At 33.2% G+C, this 21,210-nt stretch overlaps 1 protein-coding gene across 6 annotated transcripts in view; it reads left to right on the plus strand.

Annotated features, from left to right (window-relative positions):
• LOC111054335 (rhotekin) overlaps positions 1–21,210 on the plus strand; it is a 171,407-nt gene that overhangs the window by 108,549 nt on the left and 41,648 nt on the right. For 2 of the 6 annotated variants that reach the window (XM_039426090.1, XM_039426092.1), the window contains exon 2: positions 2,404–2,978. The exons of 3 other annotated variants lie outside the window; for them this stretch is intronic. In XM_039426090.1, the coding sequence (XP_039282024.1) occupies positions 2,829–2,978 (150 nt within the window). In that variant the 5' untranslated portion in view covers positions 2,404–2,828. Of the gene's footprint in view, positions 1–2,368; positions 2,979–21,210 lie in introns of all 6 variants that reach the window. One more of the 6 variants, XM_039426091.1, reaches the window with a different exon arrangement.

Here is a 21,210-nt window from a genome sequence, read left to right on the forward strand (position 1 = left end):
AGGTGGCTTGATTATTCATCCTGTTTTTCTTAACATTGAATGATCTTCTACTGTTTCAAATTATTATTTGATATCCTGCACACATACATTTCATCGAGTTTAATTTCATTCATTCATGAAAACTCTATTGAGATGAACAGATCAAACTTGGTAGCATAAAGATAATTGTATTCATAGTTAGAATCGTCTATTCATATCAGATAATCCTATAGATTCTCCTAATAATATTGATAGTATTAAGTTGAAATCAACGTTCAATTATAGTAATAATAATAATAAATTAATTTATTCCTCCAATTGATACATTACACATAATCAGAAATTATGAAAAGTAGAGTATACCACAACAATATTGCAAATTATAAAATAAAGATAATAATACAATTATACGTTGCACAATGAAATCACAATAACTCATCTACATTAATAGAAGAATAAATAAAAGAAGAATAAATAATTCTAAGTACCCGGAGGATCCATTATAAGGATCAATTTCTGTATTTCTTTCTTTCTCAAATCAAAATTTATCGTTGCTAATCTAATCATACTTCCCCTGGTTTTGTGATTATTAAAAACAAGTTCATTCAAAGTAGGCTAATCTAAGTGCACTATAATGAAAATCCAGTTTCAGATCAAACTACTGTATATCGGTTTATCCTGACAATTAAACAGTTCGGAAGTTATCTATGAGTAGCCTTATGTGGTAATTTCTATTGATAGATGATTACTTGAAAATTTATAATTTCCGTCAGTTGATAACGTAAAGTTCACACAAATGAAATTTTATCGCGTGAAAATTGTAGTGACCTTAAGCTGTCAAAGGCAGTGTGAATCGCGACCTTTCCTTTTCCGTACAATCAGTGTTACCGTACTGTACTTATTACAATTATTATTATCGTGCTCGTTATTAAATTTCATTTCTGCTCTTTGAATTGTTCGATGGTCAAATCGGGGACTGCGTAATGTTCATAAATAGTATAAAGACTCAAAATTGTACTTTGTCCGAAAATGGCTTTGTACTAGAAATTGGTGCTGTGCTAGAAATTGGTTCATTGATACTCAGTTAGGAATTGGTACGGTTTACATTGGAATTGATATGTTCTGTCATGTATCTGGCCTTGTTCAAAAATAACCGTGGAATTGTATGCAATACTCACTAATACTAAATACCTTTTATGATATTAGTGATATACTAGCCTACTATTACAAAGCGATGATAACATGAAAAAAGTTACTTTTCTTCAAACACAATATGAGTGGAAGCCTTCTAATAATTATAACTTCTCACAAGCGACTACTGATTAAAAAGGAACCCCATATACCATACCATCCACAAGACATAACAGTCTTAGAATTGTATCATGATTGCCTGTATCATGTGGATGCTGTTCTACATGTTTTTTTTTCGTTTTTTCATTTCGAAATTTTTCTTCTGTGACATATTATGACCAATATAGGAATGATATCATAATAGAATTATAGAGTAAATAATTACAAAACAATAGACTTTTGCCAGTTCACAATTCTGCAGGCTCTCTCCCATAATAATAAATCAAATTTAGCATTGAAAAACATACATAATAACAAAAATATGGTAACCACTAAGTAGAACAGTTCATAAGAAAACTATACATTTCTGAGAAAAAAGAGTCGTTATTTTACTTTTTTAAATATTGCTCTCCTAATTATCATCAAATATTAGGACTACTCAACGAATCGTATATATACTAGTTGGTATATATATACGTTAGTATATATACTAACTAAATATTAACTATATATTAACCTATATATATTAGTGATTACATAACCTAAACTTTTGGACAACATTAGCATTTTATCAAAATTTTTGGAGAGAAATAGTACAGGCTCAGGCTAGTTTTTCCTCCAATGTCATAATTGTATTATGAATATAGTGTTTTATACAATAAATAAATAAAATAAATAAATAAAATAAATATACTAATTACTATATATGTTAGTATATATAGATCTTTGGGACTACTATGGCGAGATCTCGCGAAACTGTCAGCATGGGTTAAATGGAAAGCATTGATGCTATTTATTAACAATTCTGTCAGTATGAAGTGAATCCCGCTTTAGACCTTGTTTCAATACCCTGACCATCTCAAATCTGTTTCACTGAGATTAGGCCGACTTGTCCAACTAGTTATCCTCAGTTAGTATCCAAAGGGTATATTTAATCATCACAGATAACAAAATATTATCGGTTCCCAACATTGCGACCGAACTAGGCCTTAATATCAATATTTCTTAATTAACTGTATTATCTGAAACAGGATCCGAGCTGCCTCCTCCAAAAATAACCTCAGAAAACGTGAATCATCGCCTGTGTTTTGTAAGTTAGGTTCGTTGTGATTGAATAGTGCTGATATTTTACAGAAGTAGCAGCAAACAAGGATGTGATAGGAGTAACTCTGTATTTATTCGTCATTAAATACGTGAAGAAGTATTACTTATCAAATAATTTTCCACAAGTAGCTACAATATAGTTTGTGATTGAAGAACTTTGTATTCATTCATCATTGACGGTAAATAAGTAAATTACTGAAGAATACTCAAATTTCTAATTCTTCAGATATTAGTGATTATCAAATATCATCATAATTCAAACTCCATTTCAAAGTAGCAACGATATAGTATGTGATAGGAGATACTGAGTCTACATCTATCAAAATAGAGTGATGTAGTTTCAACGATGGAATGAAAGTTTTCAACTTTCTTCTCGTGGTACCCTCGAACGATTTGTCGGTACATTGTGTGAAGTGATTGTGTGAAAATAAGTTGGAAAAGTGTGAAAACTGAAAATGGATTCGTGTTTTCCGCCACTGGCGGCCCTCAGTTTGGCAACGGCGTCGGAAAAACGCAACGGAAAAGCGCCGGAAACTGGAGGAAAATTGGAGGTGCTTCAAGATCTTGATCTCTACTATATCAAGCAGATTGCACAGAATTTGAAGGTAAATTTTTCCAAAATGAATTACATACGTTAGAGATTCTTATTTTATTGTTTGTATTATCTTAACTGCTCATTTTTCGGATTATCAATTTGTGTACCAGTAGTCCATGTTCGTCTTTCTTTTCAATTATTATTCGTCCATTATGAATCAATATTATTGTTTGGCAATCAATCATTTGAATTCGGTTTTAGAGAATATTTTTCACTTTTCTATTGAAAATGTATCCTCATAATATAATAATAATTGGGCGGAGATAAATCAAATTTTTTGCTAACCCAAAGGTACAAAAGTTAGGATTACGGTATTTCATGATTACGAATTACGGATTACTGGAGTATTACACAGTACAATTCCCAGCTCAAGTTGTCTGAATTTTGCAGCACTGCACATTGTCATTACAGTTCACTTGTTGAAATGATCAAATCAAAGTTTATTCATAAAAACAATTACAATACAAATTTGAATACTATAACATTTAATACAATTAAAGAAGTTTTATGCATTGAATAAATTCTTAATAGGCATACATTATTCAATGAATTTAATATAATAATAGCTTTATGAATAAATATACACCCCACCATAAATTATATGTGTTGGGGGTGGATCGGTAGCATCGATTTTAGATCTGTCTTACAAGTACTTGAAGGCCTATAAACATCATGAGAAAATATATTTAGATTTTTAGTATGAGTACTGCTTTTTGCTTATGATATTGATGAATGTCAATGCATAGTGTTGATTATAATTGATCTGGAAATTTCGATCCTTCGACTATGTACAAAAATACTTGTGGCTATAAAATACCTTATAAAATAAATTATAAATTAGTTCTCTATTCATTAACTAAACTCTATATTGATTAGTGGGGTGTTGCTAACATCAGACTTCAATCATAATACAACAATTCATCATTCAATGATACTTCTATTCTTAATTCATAAATTGACATTAGAATCTAGGTTATTTAAATGGAGTAGACTCTTTCAATCCATCATTCACACTAATTTTCATTTGAAGTTGATAACTTTGTCTTGTTCTAATTTCCTCTAATCCTGAGCTGGATGAGTAATTCTTTATTCCAGACTCCTTTTAACTAGCGCCCAATTACTGTCCTCATTTTCTCCCTAATGATTCTCCTCCAGGCTCTTTCCCTATTATTTTTCTCTTTTTTCCCCTATCAACCCAGATTCAGTACTCATATTTGGAGCCACCACCCCAGCTCCGCACTTTTCGACTATATTTGTCTTCATCAACCCTCGTTATTTCCCTTCATCAGAGTGAGAGTTTATTTTGTTAACAATGTTTACACTGGAATCCACTACCCTCCAGTTGCCTCCTACACATATTTACGTTACATGTAGACTACACTTTACACTTTTTACACAGTGTGTACTTGAGGGGGCCGAAATTAGGATGAGTGTGTACTTACTTCTTTTAGTCGTCAGTGTGTACTAGTTTTTCATCTTTTTTCTCTCCCTGGGATGATGCTGAATATTTGTACCTTGTTTGTTTTTGATTATACTGTGTCTAGTCTTTTCTCTACTAGAGATGGAATTAAACTTATTTAGAGCTTCTTTCTTCAGTATGATCCACTCAGAGGAAGTAGAAGATGAGGAGTAATAATGAACTAAAGTAATAGTAATATTGATAAAGTAGATTTCTAAGTCATATCGATTTAAATTGAATCATGGTTCACAAGGTACTATTAAACAATTTTTACGATATTCAACCAAGAAACAAGATATCCCTTCAAAAACAAATATAAACCATTTTAAACTACAATACAGGTATAGTTTACGAATATTTCAGTTGAATGAAACCGAATTGATTTTGATTGAAACCACTGATTTATAAACAATTTAAGATACTAGTTTCGTTTGTTACACTATTATCAAATCTCTAGTAAACTGAAAGCTTGAACATTGAGCAGCAGATTATATAGAGTGCATGAAGTACTACGATTGGCCATTAGATGTTGACCAATGACGGTTGGGCTCTACTGTCATTGGTCGAGACTAGATACTCCCAAGTACTTCAAATATGGTCATGAGAACCGTTAAACAACAGCAAATGAAGAGAAACTTATCAACTAACAAAATCACAAACAATATAGAAAGGTATACGATAATATACTACAGATTAATTTATTCAGATGTGTCCACCCTTCTCTCCAAGCCTATAGACGTACCCCACCACTCAATTTATAAAAAAATCAGCTTGTTCATTCCCCCTCCCTTATATAAAAAATATTCTCAGTAGTCGTTTTAATCACTGCTGACCTTTTCGATTTTATTTTGAGATTGCCAAGGACGGAGTCTAAATTAATTGAAATATTCTATATAAAAAAACTAGCAAGAACCCGTGCTTCGCAAGGGTCTATTTTAAAACTTGACAAAATGAAAACTTGACGTAATGAATTATATAAATCTAAAGTGTAGGTCATATCTAAATTCACAAAGAGCTCGATTCTTGTTGGCAAGATAGATGTTATTCAATGCAGAAATCATTGTTATTTTACTAAAAGATAGGATAAAATGAATAGTTCTCTTTCAGGGGGAGTTTTGACAACCCACAAAACTCATTTTTCATTTGAAGAAATAATATCAAAAAGGTGCATAGGACCTTACTTTTTTGTTCAGCTTGCCAAAATACCCCTCATTTCAATATTAAAATTTTCGACTGACTGTACAGTGAGTCAATCATTCTACAGTATCAAGGCTTGAATAATTTTGAAATTTTAATTAAATAAAAATGGTAGAGAATAATTATCATGTAGATATCAACACCTTTATTTAAAGACATATTAACTGCATGCGTTTTCATATTGCCGATACAGCATTGATAAAACTGTAGACGTTTATTTAGCAGTCTCAAAAAACTTTTCTAGCTGAAAAATTAATAATACATGCCACGTGTAGGCTTATACATTGCATCAGGAAAACGAAGTTCAAAACTATGGTTTTCCTAAACATATGTTTTTGAGATAATTTCTTTGATGCAGCTGTTCCACATTCACCATTATAAATTATACAGAGTTTGTGAAAATAAAAATATTTATTGATTACCAAAACAATACTATTATTATATTAATGATAATAATTAATTATCAAAACAATACTTTTATTATATCAATAATTATAATATTATTAAACATATTTATCAATTATCAGAACAATATTATTGAGGTTGAGTGGAATCAGGTAGAAAGCAATAACAGAACAGATGTTCTTTTTTGAATTTCTATCATATTATTTTGTTATTTCCAATGATTACAAGATATGTTAGAATATCACATGTCAATAAATGAATTATCTCATTTCCATATGGCACTCACCTTACCATGTTCATAACCTTACTTAATAGGATCCTTTTCCATCCTTTGAAACCCTTAGAGGCAAAATATCTCAAAATCCGTTCTTAGTGCGCGTCTAGCATGTTTGAAGAATATTTGTGCAAAGTTTCAAGTCTGTAGGACAATTAGTTTGAGCTGTAGTGTGATTTTACATCAAAATTTTCGAAAAATGCCCTCTCCTGGACCCCCCTGTGCTCCTGATCGAGATTTTTCTGCATAGATCTAATTTTTTTTCGTAGCTGAACAAAAAAGTTCCTCATGACTTTGCTGTGAAATGAGTGGTTCAAAAGTACAAAATTTTGGGGGGGCCCCAGCTCCCTCAGGGGGGCAAATTTCTGAAAATCCTTTCTTAGTGGATGTTTTCAGGCTACCATAAACAATCGTGCAAAATTTCAAGCTCTTAGGCTCAGTAGTTTGGGCTGTGGTGTAATTTCAGTCTGTCGGGGCTTAGCCTTTTATAAGTATAGAGATGATACATTATTCAACTAGGACGACAAGCTCTTCCTCCAGAGTGAGTGAAACTATCAAGTAACTATAATAAATATTATAATGATAACAACGAAGTTGCAGCTCTCATTTCCTCTGTATTTTCTGCATTCAATTATAATTGTGGGACCCATTTCAAACTTTCAGTATTGGTTAAATGGGAGATATTGATGTTATTAAAACTGTTGTGCTGACAGTTTCAAGTAGATTTTTCATTCCCAGATTCATTTAAAACAGTCATCATTGTTTTAATGGGATGCAATGATTTTATTCACAAGGGATGCTGACATTTGGAAATAGATTCTCATTTCGAGATAAATGGTATTTATTGCATTGAGATGTCAGCCAGGCGAAAGCATGCTTTTGTACGAGAAGTCGAACTTGTGACCTATATCTGGTTGGACTTTGCATTGCTTTGCTTGCATTGCATTCATCTACGGCCAATGATAGGTAAGGTGGTTGCCATGGTTACTGCGCTGATGCTATGACGCGTTCCTCTATTGCCAGTGCTATTAATTAGGGTTTCGGCTACCTCTGCTATGCTTTCACTTGAAGTTAATTATTATTGGGCCACAAAGTGATTGTGTGAAGTTTGGGAGCATGTTAATTTGGGAATTGAAGGAAATTGTAAAAGGTGATTGATTGAATATAAAGATCCCGGATGAAAAACTTTCATCAATAAATTTGGTAAACAGAATTAATTTGAAAATAAGCTTAGTTTACGAATATATGAATCGAAATATGAAAAATAAAAATGATCATTAATAAATTTGATAAAATAGAATTAATTTGAAAATAACTTTAGCTTACGAATAAAAATAATATTATATTGGAAGTGAATTGATGTAAATATTCAGATTATAAAAATTTAAGAATTTCACATAGGCTAATAATAAGGTTTAATGTATAATGACGAATTTGAAAAAAGTGTTTTTCCATATTGACCAATAGTCTGATTACAGGAAGCAATGAGCTCGTGATTTGTTCAAATCAGTACATTAAAAAAATACAATAGGTTTAATTCATTCTATGTTGTTGAACTCAGTAGTTAAAAATTCATTATAGAATCTAGTATGTTTCATTTACCTTGTGAAAAATAAACACTTTCTACTTCTTCATCTTGCGTGGGACGTTCGTATGAATCGAGTTTTCTTGTTATTCAACTGTTTATCCTTTATTACGTAATTTATTGAATCCCACTGACCAATATCAGTCACACATAAAATTTATTGTAACCTCAATTCATATAGTTTAAAAAACTGGAAAAGTTGAATTTTCAACATTTTTCTACTTCTCAACTCTGAATTAATGCTTTGAATATTGTGCTAACTTTACTACTAAGTTGTCAGGCTAAGCTATAATACAAATGTAGCCTAAAACTCGTAGGAGAACTCGGAATATATCCACGGAATATGCTAATTCTAATCTGAATTATTACCCACCAAAGTAGCTGCAAGCATATACCTTCGTGATTCCAGTGGTCGTAATAAATCAAGCATTGGAATAATACTGCAGCCTTCAACTCCCAATACTAGTGTACCATTGATATGTATATTATTATTGATCTGATCTATTGCTGTAATGATAACCGTTCTCTCAGATGGTTATTATCGTTTATTTTTTCCTGCTGTCTCGCGATGAATTGATACCGTCCGAGTCATGTTTAAAAAAGAAAGATGTGAACAAGTTGGTTTTTCTAGGTGGGAGATGATCTATAAGTACACACTCACTGTTCAGTTAGTCATGTATCAAAATAGTCTGGTTGACATGAGCATAGCGGTGCTGAATTATAAGAATGTGTTGTAGTCTTTATCGAAGGATCATCGGTCTATAACTTTGTTCGTGTTGTTGTTGTTGCGTACTTGACTGAAAGCATCACACTTTTGAACTCTTGTCTACAATAAATTATTGTTGTTTTTCAAAACTGTAACTTTTTCTGTGTAATCGCATATATGCCTAGTAACTTAGTAACTATGTTGATCTCTGTACAAGTTATCATATTTATTGTACTACATTCTCTCCAATCTTATTCAAGGAATTAATAGCTAAAGTACTAGTAGTTCTGTGAACAGTAGACCTCGCGCAGTTAAAACGACGTCCCAAACCATAAGCACATCCACACTAACTATTTATTTGATCAGATCATGCTTACACAAGATTTAATCATCATATAACGCTTTCCGGAATTTAGCGCGAGAAAACCAGAAGACATCTAGGCGCCCAGACGAGCTGTTATAAGTTCTTTGCATCCTATTATTTTAATAGTGCATAAAAATTGCATTCAATTAGGCATGCAATTTATAGTCCACACAGCTGCTAATTGTTTACCAAGTTACATTCAGATATTGAATCGCATGCGACATAGCATGCAATTTATAGTCAACTCGACAGCTGATTTATGATGAATAATTAATTATTCTATAGTCTGATTTTCACTCTAATATTGACGTATGAAGGAGGCTCCTTTTTCCTTTTATATTATCCTTGAAATGCAAAATTTCAAAAAACCTATACATCGACGCGTAATTTAAAAAGGAACATACATGTCAAATTTCATGAAAATTTATTAGCGCGTTTCGCCGTAAATGCGCAACATATAAACATTTAAACATTAAGAGAAATGCCAAACCGTCGACTTGAATCTTACACCTCACTTCGCTGGGTCAATCAATCAATTTTGATTGACAAAAAATTGTACGTGAATGAAACACTCAATTGTCTAAAATGACCCAATAGAAATCGATGTGATTGGGAAAAATGAATCTAATTTTATTTTACATATCAAAAATTGAGTAAAAACCTATTCTTTCCCATAAATCCACTTCAATTTTTCATAATAGCTGTTTGCTATGTTTTCTTTATGTTATATTCTTCATTAGACTATATTCTCTCATGTTTCATTGATGTATTCATTTAGACTTGACAATTTTCGAGGTACAACTATTATTCAAAATTACATTTGATGACTTACATGAAATTCACTGACGAAATAAGATAAACTAAATATTCAAAACTACACTCGAGATGCTTAGTGCGAGACCATATTAGGCGTTTTTCAGGCGTTTTCGGAGTCGGCAGTGCATGAAGCTCTCCGAATGGCTGATTGGGTTGGCACCTGAAAAAACACCTAATATGGACTCGCCCTTAATATTGAACATTCTTAACCTGTCTTAATTTAAACTATATCACGTATTTAGTTGCGCCCTTGTCAAATTTTCAATCAATCCAATATGTGAATAATAAAAACTAGATCTAATTTCAAAAAACAATCGTAATTTTCTGAGAACTATGAGTTCAGGTAGTAAGTGCTTCTTGCTATTGTACTAATACTGTATAGGTTACCCAGGCTGTATATGTATACTGTGACCCAGGTATATCCTAGCATGGAGGATAAAATACTCTTATTCTATGATCCTAGGTATCAGCCGTCGAATAGAGCAGTGTGAAAATCTTGACCTGGATGAAACACCTATCTGATTGGGCGTTAATTTCGATCCAATCTGGTGATGTCACGGATTTCGATGTGGTGTCACGCACTGCACTGCTATTGACATTCACACACTCACTTCACACGTCACGTCACGTCACACATGACACAATATCATCGTTGCTATGGCTCATGGGACGTCAATGACCTCTTCCCGACGTGGAGAGAGAGATTTCTATTGTTAAAAACTGTAGTTCTGCGCCTTTATCAATATTCTTTTGCCTCTTCTTCATCATCTTTTTCTTCCCGTCCATCTTTTTCGTCTATCTTACTCTATTCCACCTTTTTAAAATCTCTTTTCATCGCTGCTATTTTATCTCTTCATTTTCCTCTTCCCCTTCTGTTTTATTTTCCCTTCATCCTTTTCATCATTGTCTTCCTCTTTTTCTTCTTCTTCGTCTTTCTCCCCCTCATTTCATACCTTTGCTTTCCCCCCTCATCTACATGTGGTTATTATTTTTCCATATTTTCCATTCTTCCATCTTTTCATCTTCTTTTCTCCTTTTTTCTAATTTCTTTATTGATTTTTCTTTATCTTCATTTTTCCTTCTATACGCCTGATCTTGTTATTCTTTTATTTTCATCTATCTACCTCCACTTACGTTTTCGATTTTTCTGTTACTACACCCACCAATATCCTTCTATACTCCTGATCTTGTTCTTCTTCTATTTCCATCTATTTACCTCCACCTACGATTTTGCTTTTTCTTCTAATAATACTTCCTCTTATTCATTAATCTATCCCCTTCTACTTCTATTTTTATCCGTCCTCTCTTCTTTTCGTTCTTTCCATCCTCTTATACTTTTTTATTGATTCTACCCACTGCTTCCTTCTCCTTCACCTTCTCATTTGCTATTTTTTCTTCCTCTATCATCTCCATTCCTTTAATCTCTTCCTCCAAGATCTCTTATTTCTACTCGTATTTCATTTTCGTGCTCTTAATCCATTTTCTTTATCATTTTCCGCTTTCTTCTATCAATAGTATCTCAATTGTAGTTCTTATTTCTTTAATTTTTTTTCTGTCTTCATCCCTTGCCTCCCAACAAAAACTTGTTCTTTTTTCACCTTAGTTTTATTGAACCACTTAATTTGTTATTTCCACCTTATATCCTGACTTCTGCACTAATTCTTCCTTCTCATAGCTCTTTACTACAATATTTTCCACTTCTTTCTTCTTCTTCTTCTTATTCTACTACTACTTCTTCTCCTCATTTTTCTTCTTCCTCTTCTTCTGCTTCTTATTTTTCTTCTTCCTCTTCTTCTCCTTCTTCTTCTTCTCCTTTTTCTTCTTCTCTTCTCCTCCTCCTCCTCGTTAGCTCATTCTCTTCTCTTTTGTCTCTCTCACCATCAAACTCCCAAACTTCATTTTGATCTTCTGTTCCACTCTTTTTTCCAATCCCAGCGATTATCGGTTGCTATAGAAAGATCTCCTTCTTTTTCTCCACTCATCTTCATGCTGTGAACAACGGATGATTGAACAAGGAGGCCCAATCCGTTGAAAATATTCCTTTCTCCTGATGAAACGAATCGATCTTTAAGGTGTATAGACGATTATGCGTGTGTGATTGTTCAATCGTTATTCTGCTTCGCCTCCTTATTCTTCTATCGCCCTTCGTATTCAACTTCCGAACGGTACACTTTGGCATCATTTGTGATTAATTATGTTTTTGAACCTTTTGGCACCATGAAGATTCAGATGATGATCTCTCCAGCTTAGAAGTTCATCTTCCGCTTATAATAGTTAATTCGATGATCATGATTATCTTTTTGGCACAATGACGGTGCATTTGCTTCTGGCATGAAGAGCTTCCATCACAATTATTGCATTGGTGCTATTCATTAGGTTCAATCAATAAAGAATAATTTGTTCAATATAATATTCAATTCCTCTGTGTTGCTACTCTAAAAGTAGGTAACCTTCTCTGAGACATTTTTATTGGATATTTTTTCTTCATTGTCTTTTTCTCCTTCTATATTTTCTTTTTCCTTCATCATTTTCTTTCACTCCATCTTCTTCTTCGTCGTCTTCTTCTTCTTCTTCTTCTTCTTCTTCTTCTTCTTCTTCTTCTTCTTCTTCTCTTCTTCTTCTTCTTCTTCTTCTTCTTCTTCTTCTTCTTCTTCTTCTTCTTCTTCTTCTTCTTCTTCTTCTTCTTCTTCTTCTTCGTCGTCGTCGTCGTCGTCGTCGTCGTCGTCGTCGTCGTCGTCGTCGTCGTCGTCGTCTTCTTCTTCTTCTTCTTCTTCTTCTTCTTCTTCTTCTTCTTCTTCTTCTTCTTCTTCTTCTTCTTCTTCTTCTTCTTCTTCTTCTTTCTTCTTCTTCTTCTTCTTCCTCATCATCTCCTTCTTCATTGGGTTTTTATTTTCAACTCGCTGGCTTCTTCATCAGCTCTCATCTACTTAACACTACTTATTCTAACCTGCCTTCAAATTCCAGTACATTCCTCTAGATAACGATTGAAGGAAAGTGCTTTCAAGCTCTGGAGTAAGATATCAGAAAGTAGGATGAAACCACTTTCAACGGTCAGCATCAGCATTGGGCAAATCGGAAGCACTTATGTTTTTAATTAGTAATGCCCTCAGTTTAAAGTGAATCGCACTATAAAATAGCTACTTACTTTCATTCAACCTCTAAACTGCAATTGCTGCTTTCTACTGATAACTACAAGTAAAATTACACTTGACCCGTTAGTTGAAGAACAAGAGGTGATTTAGTTTTCTTTTAATTAAGAAATGGAATCAGAGGGGCCGGTTCATAAAAGTTTGGAAGTCTTGTAAAAACGATAACAAGAATTTCACACATAAACTATTCTATTAGTTGTAATCTATTTTTTGACATGTCTCTGGATTTTGAAAGTACGAAGAGGACGCGCATCCTACCTGGCTGAAGGTTGGTCATAAATCATTTTCGTGAGATTGCGAACAGAGCGCGCTTCATTTCAGTGCACGCTCTCTTCGTACCTCACTGATTTACCCTTCTGACAGCTTGACAAATCTTTGTTGTCCCTGATAATAATATATATAAATATACATGCTACTACTTATTTTCTAGTTTTCTTCAATAAACCCCTTTAACAAGTATCGACGTGTTGAGGACCGAATGGTGAATATTGAAAATATTAATATTGTAGATTTCTGTTAGTGTTCTCCAATTATTGTGTTGAAGTGATTTGATTCAAGCCGAATTTATTGATATGAATTCCAGTGAACTTCGATTTATGTTAACTGTTAGTTATATTTTTGTGTTCAATTTTAAGTGTTAATTTTATTTTTTGACTGGAGTACGATTCTGCTAAATTAATTCAAAAGCTGCAATAATTTCAACAACATGGAAGTAATTTAGACTTCTATGTTGTTGAAATTATTGCAACTGAAATCATGTGTCGGCACATAAAGTCTGTCCGTCTGACAGTCTGTGTGATATAAAATCATAACAATTTTTCATCTTATGCACTTCCAATGTTATTTCTATATCCTGAAGGAGTGAGTCAATTTTGTTGTCCAACGAACTTCACCTGTGAAAAGGTTTGAAGAATTCGTGTTCAAAATTTGAAGCTGATTGATCAATTTTCTCTAAAGTTCTTGTCGAACATAAAAACAGGCAGAAAACGCCTTCAGTAAGTCAAAAGTGAGAACTTTATATATCAGCCTGAATTTTTAACCCTTGTCAACACTTACTTGTCAAACTCGAATCGTAGAGGTACGAAAAGAGTGCGCTCTCTTCGCAGCTCACTGATTTACCCTTCTGACAGCTTGACATAACTTTTGCATGCGCGCTGTCTTCGTTTTCCCCTGGACTTGGATATGTACTATGACAAAAAATCATGATTGCAACTATAATGAGTTCCACGTTATAATGGCAGTGGAGAAAGATAGGAGAAAGACGTTGCCGATCCTCTGTGTCTAGTCCTCCTATCGACGGTAGCTGATACAGGTTTATCGTTTAATATTAACGGTTCATTCTCGTTTTATATAATCAATAATATTATATTTCATTAAACAAGAAATTTTATTTTTCATAATTAAGATGGAATATTTTGTTAATTAATGATTAATTCTACATTGTTTAAAGACGTTCTGGCAACAGAGCAAAGCAAGAAAGATATAGCACTATCCGCTTTGTTGAATGATAGACAAGGATAGCAATACCATTGCTAATCAAACTCTGCCATTATAATGTGGACCTGACTATAGAGTAGAGTACAGTACAGCATATTTCACTAGAATTCCCATTAACATTCATATCATCATCTATTTCAATGACTCCACTTCAACAATCTTTAGTATGTCATATTCATGTGAATAATCATGTGAATAATCATTCCAACACTTACAACTAATATCAAATTGCTAATGATTGAGATCTGATTTCGTGTAATATTTTTGATCTTGAGTTTTATTTCTTCCTCAATCACGCTTCCCAGTTTACAACTAGTGAAGCAATAACCTCGTTTATGAGGTGTGAATTCTTTCCTAATTATTTCCTACTTCATTTTCTTCTTCCCCTTATTCTCTTACTCCTCCCACTTCAAATCCTCCTCATCTATCTCTTCCCACTCCTCCTCGTCCTCCTCCTCCACAAGATACGAACCACTGAATCTCCATTCAGCGTTAACGCATTCGAAACACTTCTATGGGAACCTTGACTTAATTAGTTTTTCATTAAAAAAAACAAACAATTTGTCTCACTTCTAGTGACCAAGGCTTTTGTTTTTTTTTCAATTAGCCTACTACTGTATATTTTATTCAATGCCTGATCTGAATACCAAAGTAAGTAGGTTAATTTGTTTGCAGTTCATCTGCATTTTGAGGAGAGAACTACAATAGTTTCGAATTTTTAGAAAATTTATTTTATTTGTTCGTTTTAGCTTGAATTATTTTGTGGAAAATAAACTACTACAATAGTTAAATGCTTTCAATGTTTTTATTCTATGTATCTGTTTTAGCTTGAAAATTTCGTATAAAACATGAGAAGGGTTGAAAATAGATGAAATGTCAGAGAAAGTGGTGAAAGAAGAATGTTTGGTAAAGGGTCTATTGGGACCCTGTGACGTATTTTCGGTGAATTTGAAGGGTCCATGCTTTCTGAACAAAATTGTCTTCATGACGGTTCGCACTTATTGCATTAGATTTGGGTTTCACCAGAGACAATAATATTTTTAATCAATTAAATATCTTAACTCTATGGTTTCACTTAATCGATCCCACTTTATTATCTAGCAAACATTTCTCGTAATTGTGTTTTTTTATAATATAATAAAGCACATCTCTGACAATTCCATTCACGTAAATTCAATGCTCTCTCATTCCCAATCCAGTTATTATTCAGCGTATAGCTCATGAGTCTCAAATGCCTAGATATACACTGTATATTTCCAATTTCTTTGAGATGTTGTGTAGTTTTCGGTCAGAATAACATAAGTTTGTCCGACCGCCATCATTTGCTAGTCCATTTAACGTTATCCAATGTGCACCAGTACCCAATCCATTAATTCTCACCTCCGAACTTGTTACTCCATTGATATGATAACAATTTGTATATTTATTTATATATTTCATAACAGTGTACTTGTAGTCTATTCAAACCCCAGAAAATGGTTAGAATAGCACTAAGAACTATGTAACAAACAGTTGTTCACATGAATAAATACATATTTTTCTGAATATTTGAGGAAATTCTCCATGACGACCGTTGTCTTCACACTTTTGTACGGTGGACTTATCTTCGAACACCGCTAACCTGTTTTTATAGCTTGAAGGTCTCGTTGGCAGGTTATGTATGCTGTGAAGGATGACGAATACATGACTGTAGTAGCTTAGCGTGACGTCACAATAGGTGTGACCACTGCAGTGGATTCGTTTGCGTGTATAGAAATTTAATGCATTTCGTGCCTAGAATACTGGAGGTGGTATGTCATATTTGAAAGAGAACAAACTGGGATGAGTTGTGGAGTAAGGTGGCTCAATGCTTTATGAGTAAGAACGAATTCTGGAGGTTGTGTGTCATATTTAAAAGAGATTGATTTTAGAAAGATTATAATAGAAGAAAGGAAGAAAGAGTTCTTATTGATAAGAATAGTTTTTTAAAAGTATCCTTCATCGTATTAAGATTTTAAGAAATATCTTGCCATTCTTGCCTGGTACATTAACCATTCAGAATCGTTGAACCAATTACTTGAATCATTCTTATTCAATCATTCATGGAGAATGAATGACATTTCAAAAGAATTTAAGGAGATCAATGAGAAAGAAAGAAAATGAGTTTTGCATGTTTATGAATGTATGATCGATTGATTTAAAATCCAGGTTATATGCTTCTCTTATTAAAATTTCAATTTTATATTTGTTCAAATGGCAAATAAAATAGATTTGATTTGATTATGAGATCAAGATGTTTCATGAGAAAGAAAAAATAGTGCTTATATGTCGTATTCAAAATAGATTAACTCGGAATTTCAAAGAGATTAGAACTTTCTAGTACAGTTTTATTAAATCTAATGGACCATTGAATTAAATCTCTAAATATTGGTTCGAGATTGACTGATGGTAGAGAAAAATCTATCCAGATATACTCAGGATTGAGTATCGCATTCGTATTGTAATTTTTACTGTGATATAATTATATGCAATATATATTGTGGTCAGTGCTTTGCCAACTAAACTAATTCAAAAAAATTAATCCAGCAGTACTGATAACTCCTCTTCACTTCCTGAGAAATAAATTCCCGAAAGTTCCCCAATGAAACGACTAATAAATTTTGTCAACCAAGCACTCATCCAATCTTCAACTGAGCAAACTTCGGTCCTCGGTTGATGAAGAAGTCACAAATGGTTCAGGTCTGATGCTTTTAATCTCTTTCCCCTATCCTTTATGGGCAGAGTGGCCCTTCCTCATTCTTTATCCATCGCGTAAGTCACGATTCTATCTGCTTTTATTTTTTATTCAGACTTGGCGTGTGCGTTGTCTCTATTCAGACTGCAGACTGCATCAGAGGTCGTTCTACTTGGCTGAATATTGAAGGAGTTGTGCTCAGTTCTTCACTGAAGTTTACCATAGTTCTCTTCCATACCAAAATATAACTAGACTGTTATTTATGTAGTACTCCTATTGAGTATACAGTGTTCAGTACTCATCGTACGTTATACCTATAGTCGAGTATTCAAACTACGAGATTATAGTTATCCACTTTCCACTATAGAAAACTTTAGCTTTCTGTAGACCTATATTATAAACTCAAATCAAATATGTTGTTAATTTGTGACAGAATATCAATACGAGACAAAGAGCGATGAAGAAACTGAATACATTACTGGAATGTGTGATCAATCATAATTTTCTCATCTATGAAAGTATAATAATGTCTTTGAAGTTTGTAAATAGTGTTTCCAGAGTGTTAAAATACTGCACGTTATATTTTTATATCTATATTTTGGCTCACAATTCGACTAAACACAACAGTCGATACTGAACGAAAAAGCCTTTATATTGTCAAAATCACTTATTTATTAAAACAATTTGAGATAATAGTTTAGGTTATTATATAGTGTAGTTTCAGAATATATAGTGTGGATGGAGCCCTATTATTGGACATTAGCTGTAGTGCTATAGACCAATGAAGGTTGAGCTCTACTGCCATTGGTCAAGGCTAGAAACGCCAAAGTATTCCAAATATCGGCCTACCAAGTCTCGGCCAATGACATTAGAGCTCAACCTTGCTTGGTCTACAGCTAATGGCCAATCGTAGGGCATCATCCACACTATATAGTCTGTTGCTCAATGTTTAATTTTTCTTTTTACTAGATGCCTCAAATTGTTTTTATAAAAAGTGGTTTTGACAATATCATGTCGTATTCATTTAATATGGATATGTACCACAACATCACCTTCATAACAACACAGGATGGAACTATCGATACTCTTTAGAACGACCCTCCTAATAACGAAATCGTCTGCAGCTCCACACAATGAATATAAGCTCGCGATATTATACTGTATTGTATATTTATTTATTTCATTTTTAATGACAAAAGCACAATATCAAACTATGATTGGGAGAGAAACAACAGATTTAAACTAAATACTCTCCTGGATTTAGATTGAAAGGTCAGAATGAGGTTATGATACAAATTCTTATAATTTCTACAAAAATGTACAGATCTAATCATCGCTCGCAGTATTATATACTTCTCTCTAAAATGGAAAACTATAGGCTACCTGTATATTTCATACCATGTGAGATATAGTTATTTATGTACATAAACTAGTGACTAGTATTATAACGGGCGTAGGTACAGTACAAGACAAGTCGGGCCTCCGCACTTTCAAACCACTGTGGCAGACCTGAATGGTGAGAGGTGACTCTCCTGCTCCTCACATGTAACTTGGCCACTTACAATACCCGACATTGTCAACTAATAGGTGAAACTGTTGCTTTTGCCTGCTATTCCTTTCAACTTTCGTTGGCATCAACACAATACTGAGTGTGTGTTACCAAAGAGAAAAAAGTCTGTGGTGAAATATAATATCGTATTATTCGTTTATTGCGTTACTCATACTCACAATAATAAATTTCAATAATAACTATATTTGAATTGTAACTGTATAAATAAATAATTTAGTCACAATAAATAAATATAGTATTACAGCCATAGTAATACATAGTCATAGTAATATAGTAATACAGCCATCAGACTGTCAGGAGGGCAAACACAAGTAACAAGTATAATGAAAACACTGGGATTTTGTTAGAAATATCACTAATTTATTGAAAAATTACCTAACTTTCACACTGTAATTTATTGAAAAATTACCTAACTTTCACACTGTAATTTATTGAAAAATTACCTAACTTTCACACTGTAATTTTTCAATAAATTGATGATTTTTCTGACAACATCCCAGTGTTTTCATTTAGATATCACGACATCTCACCAACAACAGTATCTGAAATGAATATAACTTCCTCTACAACACACTGAATCTTTGTGTTTGAGTTTCATCAACAAACATCTAGTGTTATTATCACTTTATCAATGTATATTATTAGTATTAATCTTATTATCAATATTAAATGTTCGAATTCGGAGTCAGTGTACACATCGTAGTTTCAACTAGTTCAAGAAATTCAACACTTCCTCACTATTCTGTTATTTGGTGTGTTTTCGTACATCGTCTAACATCTGTTCATACTCAAAGTACATAGAATTTTGGGGGACCACTAAAGAAAGAAGATGATCACTTTGGACGAATGCCATTGAATTAAAATTGGGAGTTGTCGACCACTAGAGTCGTTGATGTTACGTCTGGCCTGTCTCCAAACGTCTCACAATCCATAGTTGTAATTCTAGTGAAATCAAAATAAAATGGGAAATATGTAAAATAGGAGGGCATAGGATAAAAGAACGCTTTGGTGAGAAGAGCTTGGAGAGAATAGAAGGTGAAGATGTCAGAGTTAGAGATGTTTATAATCGAGGAAATGCTCTCTTGTTTTGGGATTTGTGGGATCAAAATAATAGAGTTGTAAGAAAAGAAGTAAGGTTGCTGTAGAATAAATAAATCTTGCATAAGAGTATAATTATGTTGGAAATATAAAAATATTGAGATACGGAAATATAAACTCATCGATTAAGTGAAAGAGTATGAGATAAGAATGATTGAATATTTTTGTGAAATATTTCTTCATGTTTGGTTTTGAAACATCTAAATTTGAAAATCTACTTTGTGAAAATGCTTGAGGACTGAAAATTTTGTGAATTGAAGAACTACAAGACTTAACCTATTTCGGACTATGTGTTATCTAAATTTGGGAGAGGAATAGCACAAGGTTATCTTATTTTTCCTCTCCCCATCACTTTGATAATGTAGGCTACTTATTGTATAAATGAATAAAGAATGAATGAATATGAGATGACATGATGTAAGGAATGTTACTAGAAATATCTGGAGGATATATATCTTATTTTCAACGATTTACATTTTAAAGCTATCAGAAGAGAGCATGAGAAGACGTGAAAAGGAAGAAGAGAAGACTTGAGTAAAAGAGAAAGAAGTTGAGATTGACACTAAAAAATATTAGAAACCATAATAGAAATCATATGAAGATATAGAAGATACATTAATTTGTAAATCAAAGAAAATAAAGGAAGAAATGTATAAGTGGAGATGAGAAAATCACAAAAAATTGAGAGGATATTGATGAAGCATAAGGGAATGATTCAGAAGATGAGAGACGATGAGGAATGAAATATATAGAGAAGAGATAGTAGAATAATAGAAGAATACAGAAGAAAGTGAATCAGGAAGAGTTTCTTTCAAAATATGAATAAATCTCCATGTCAGAGGAGGATTTAGATGAAGAAGAAAAATAAGAATTGAAGGAGTAAGTAGAGGAGGAGTAGCTGTAAGTAGAAAAGCGAGAGATAGAGTAGTTGAATAGTAGAGACAGAGCCACAAAAAAGAAATGATTTTTGAAAAATATGAATCCCTCCAACTCAGTTACGGTTTTGAAATTTGAAGAGCAGCTAGAAAATAGTCTCTTTTCATCACAGAGTTTTAGTTTTATTTAGGGAAGCGACGTTTTCGTAGTTTGCTCTGATCACGCGCTACGGGGGGGGGGGAAGCGCCACGACGCTACTCTATACAAACCGCGACGAAACTATACATAGATATTTAATACGATATGTACTTTATAGATGTAATATGCTTACGTTATAAATATAGATATAATTCGGTAGAAGTTGGAAGCGTTTCCTCATCGCGCCATTGCCTTCTTGATTTTTCAGTTTTCACCTCCCCCCCCCCCCAACTCGGGCCGACAACTGTATTTGGATTTGGTTGGCATCCCATCATGGACCGATTCAATTCCAGTTATAGCTGACTTTAGGCAGCTGTTGTACTCTTTGTTTTAGC

Source organism: Nilaparvata lugens, chromosome 4, assembly GCF_014356525.2.
Source record: "Nilaparvata lugens isolate BPH chromosome 4, ASM1435652v1, whole genome shotgun sequence".
NCBI lineage: Eukaryota > Metazoa > Arthropoda > Insecta > Hemiptera > Delphacidae > Nilaparvata > Nilaparvata lugens.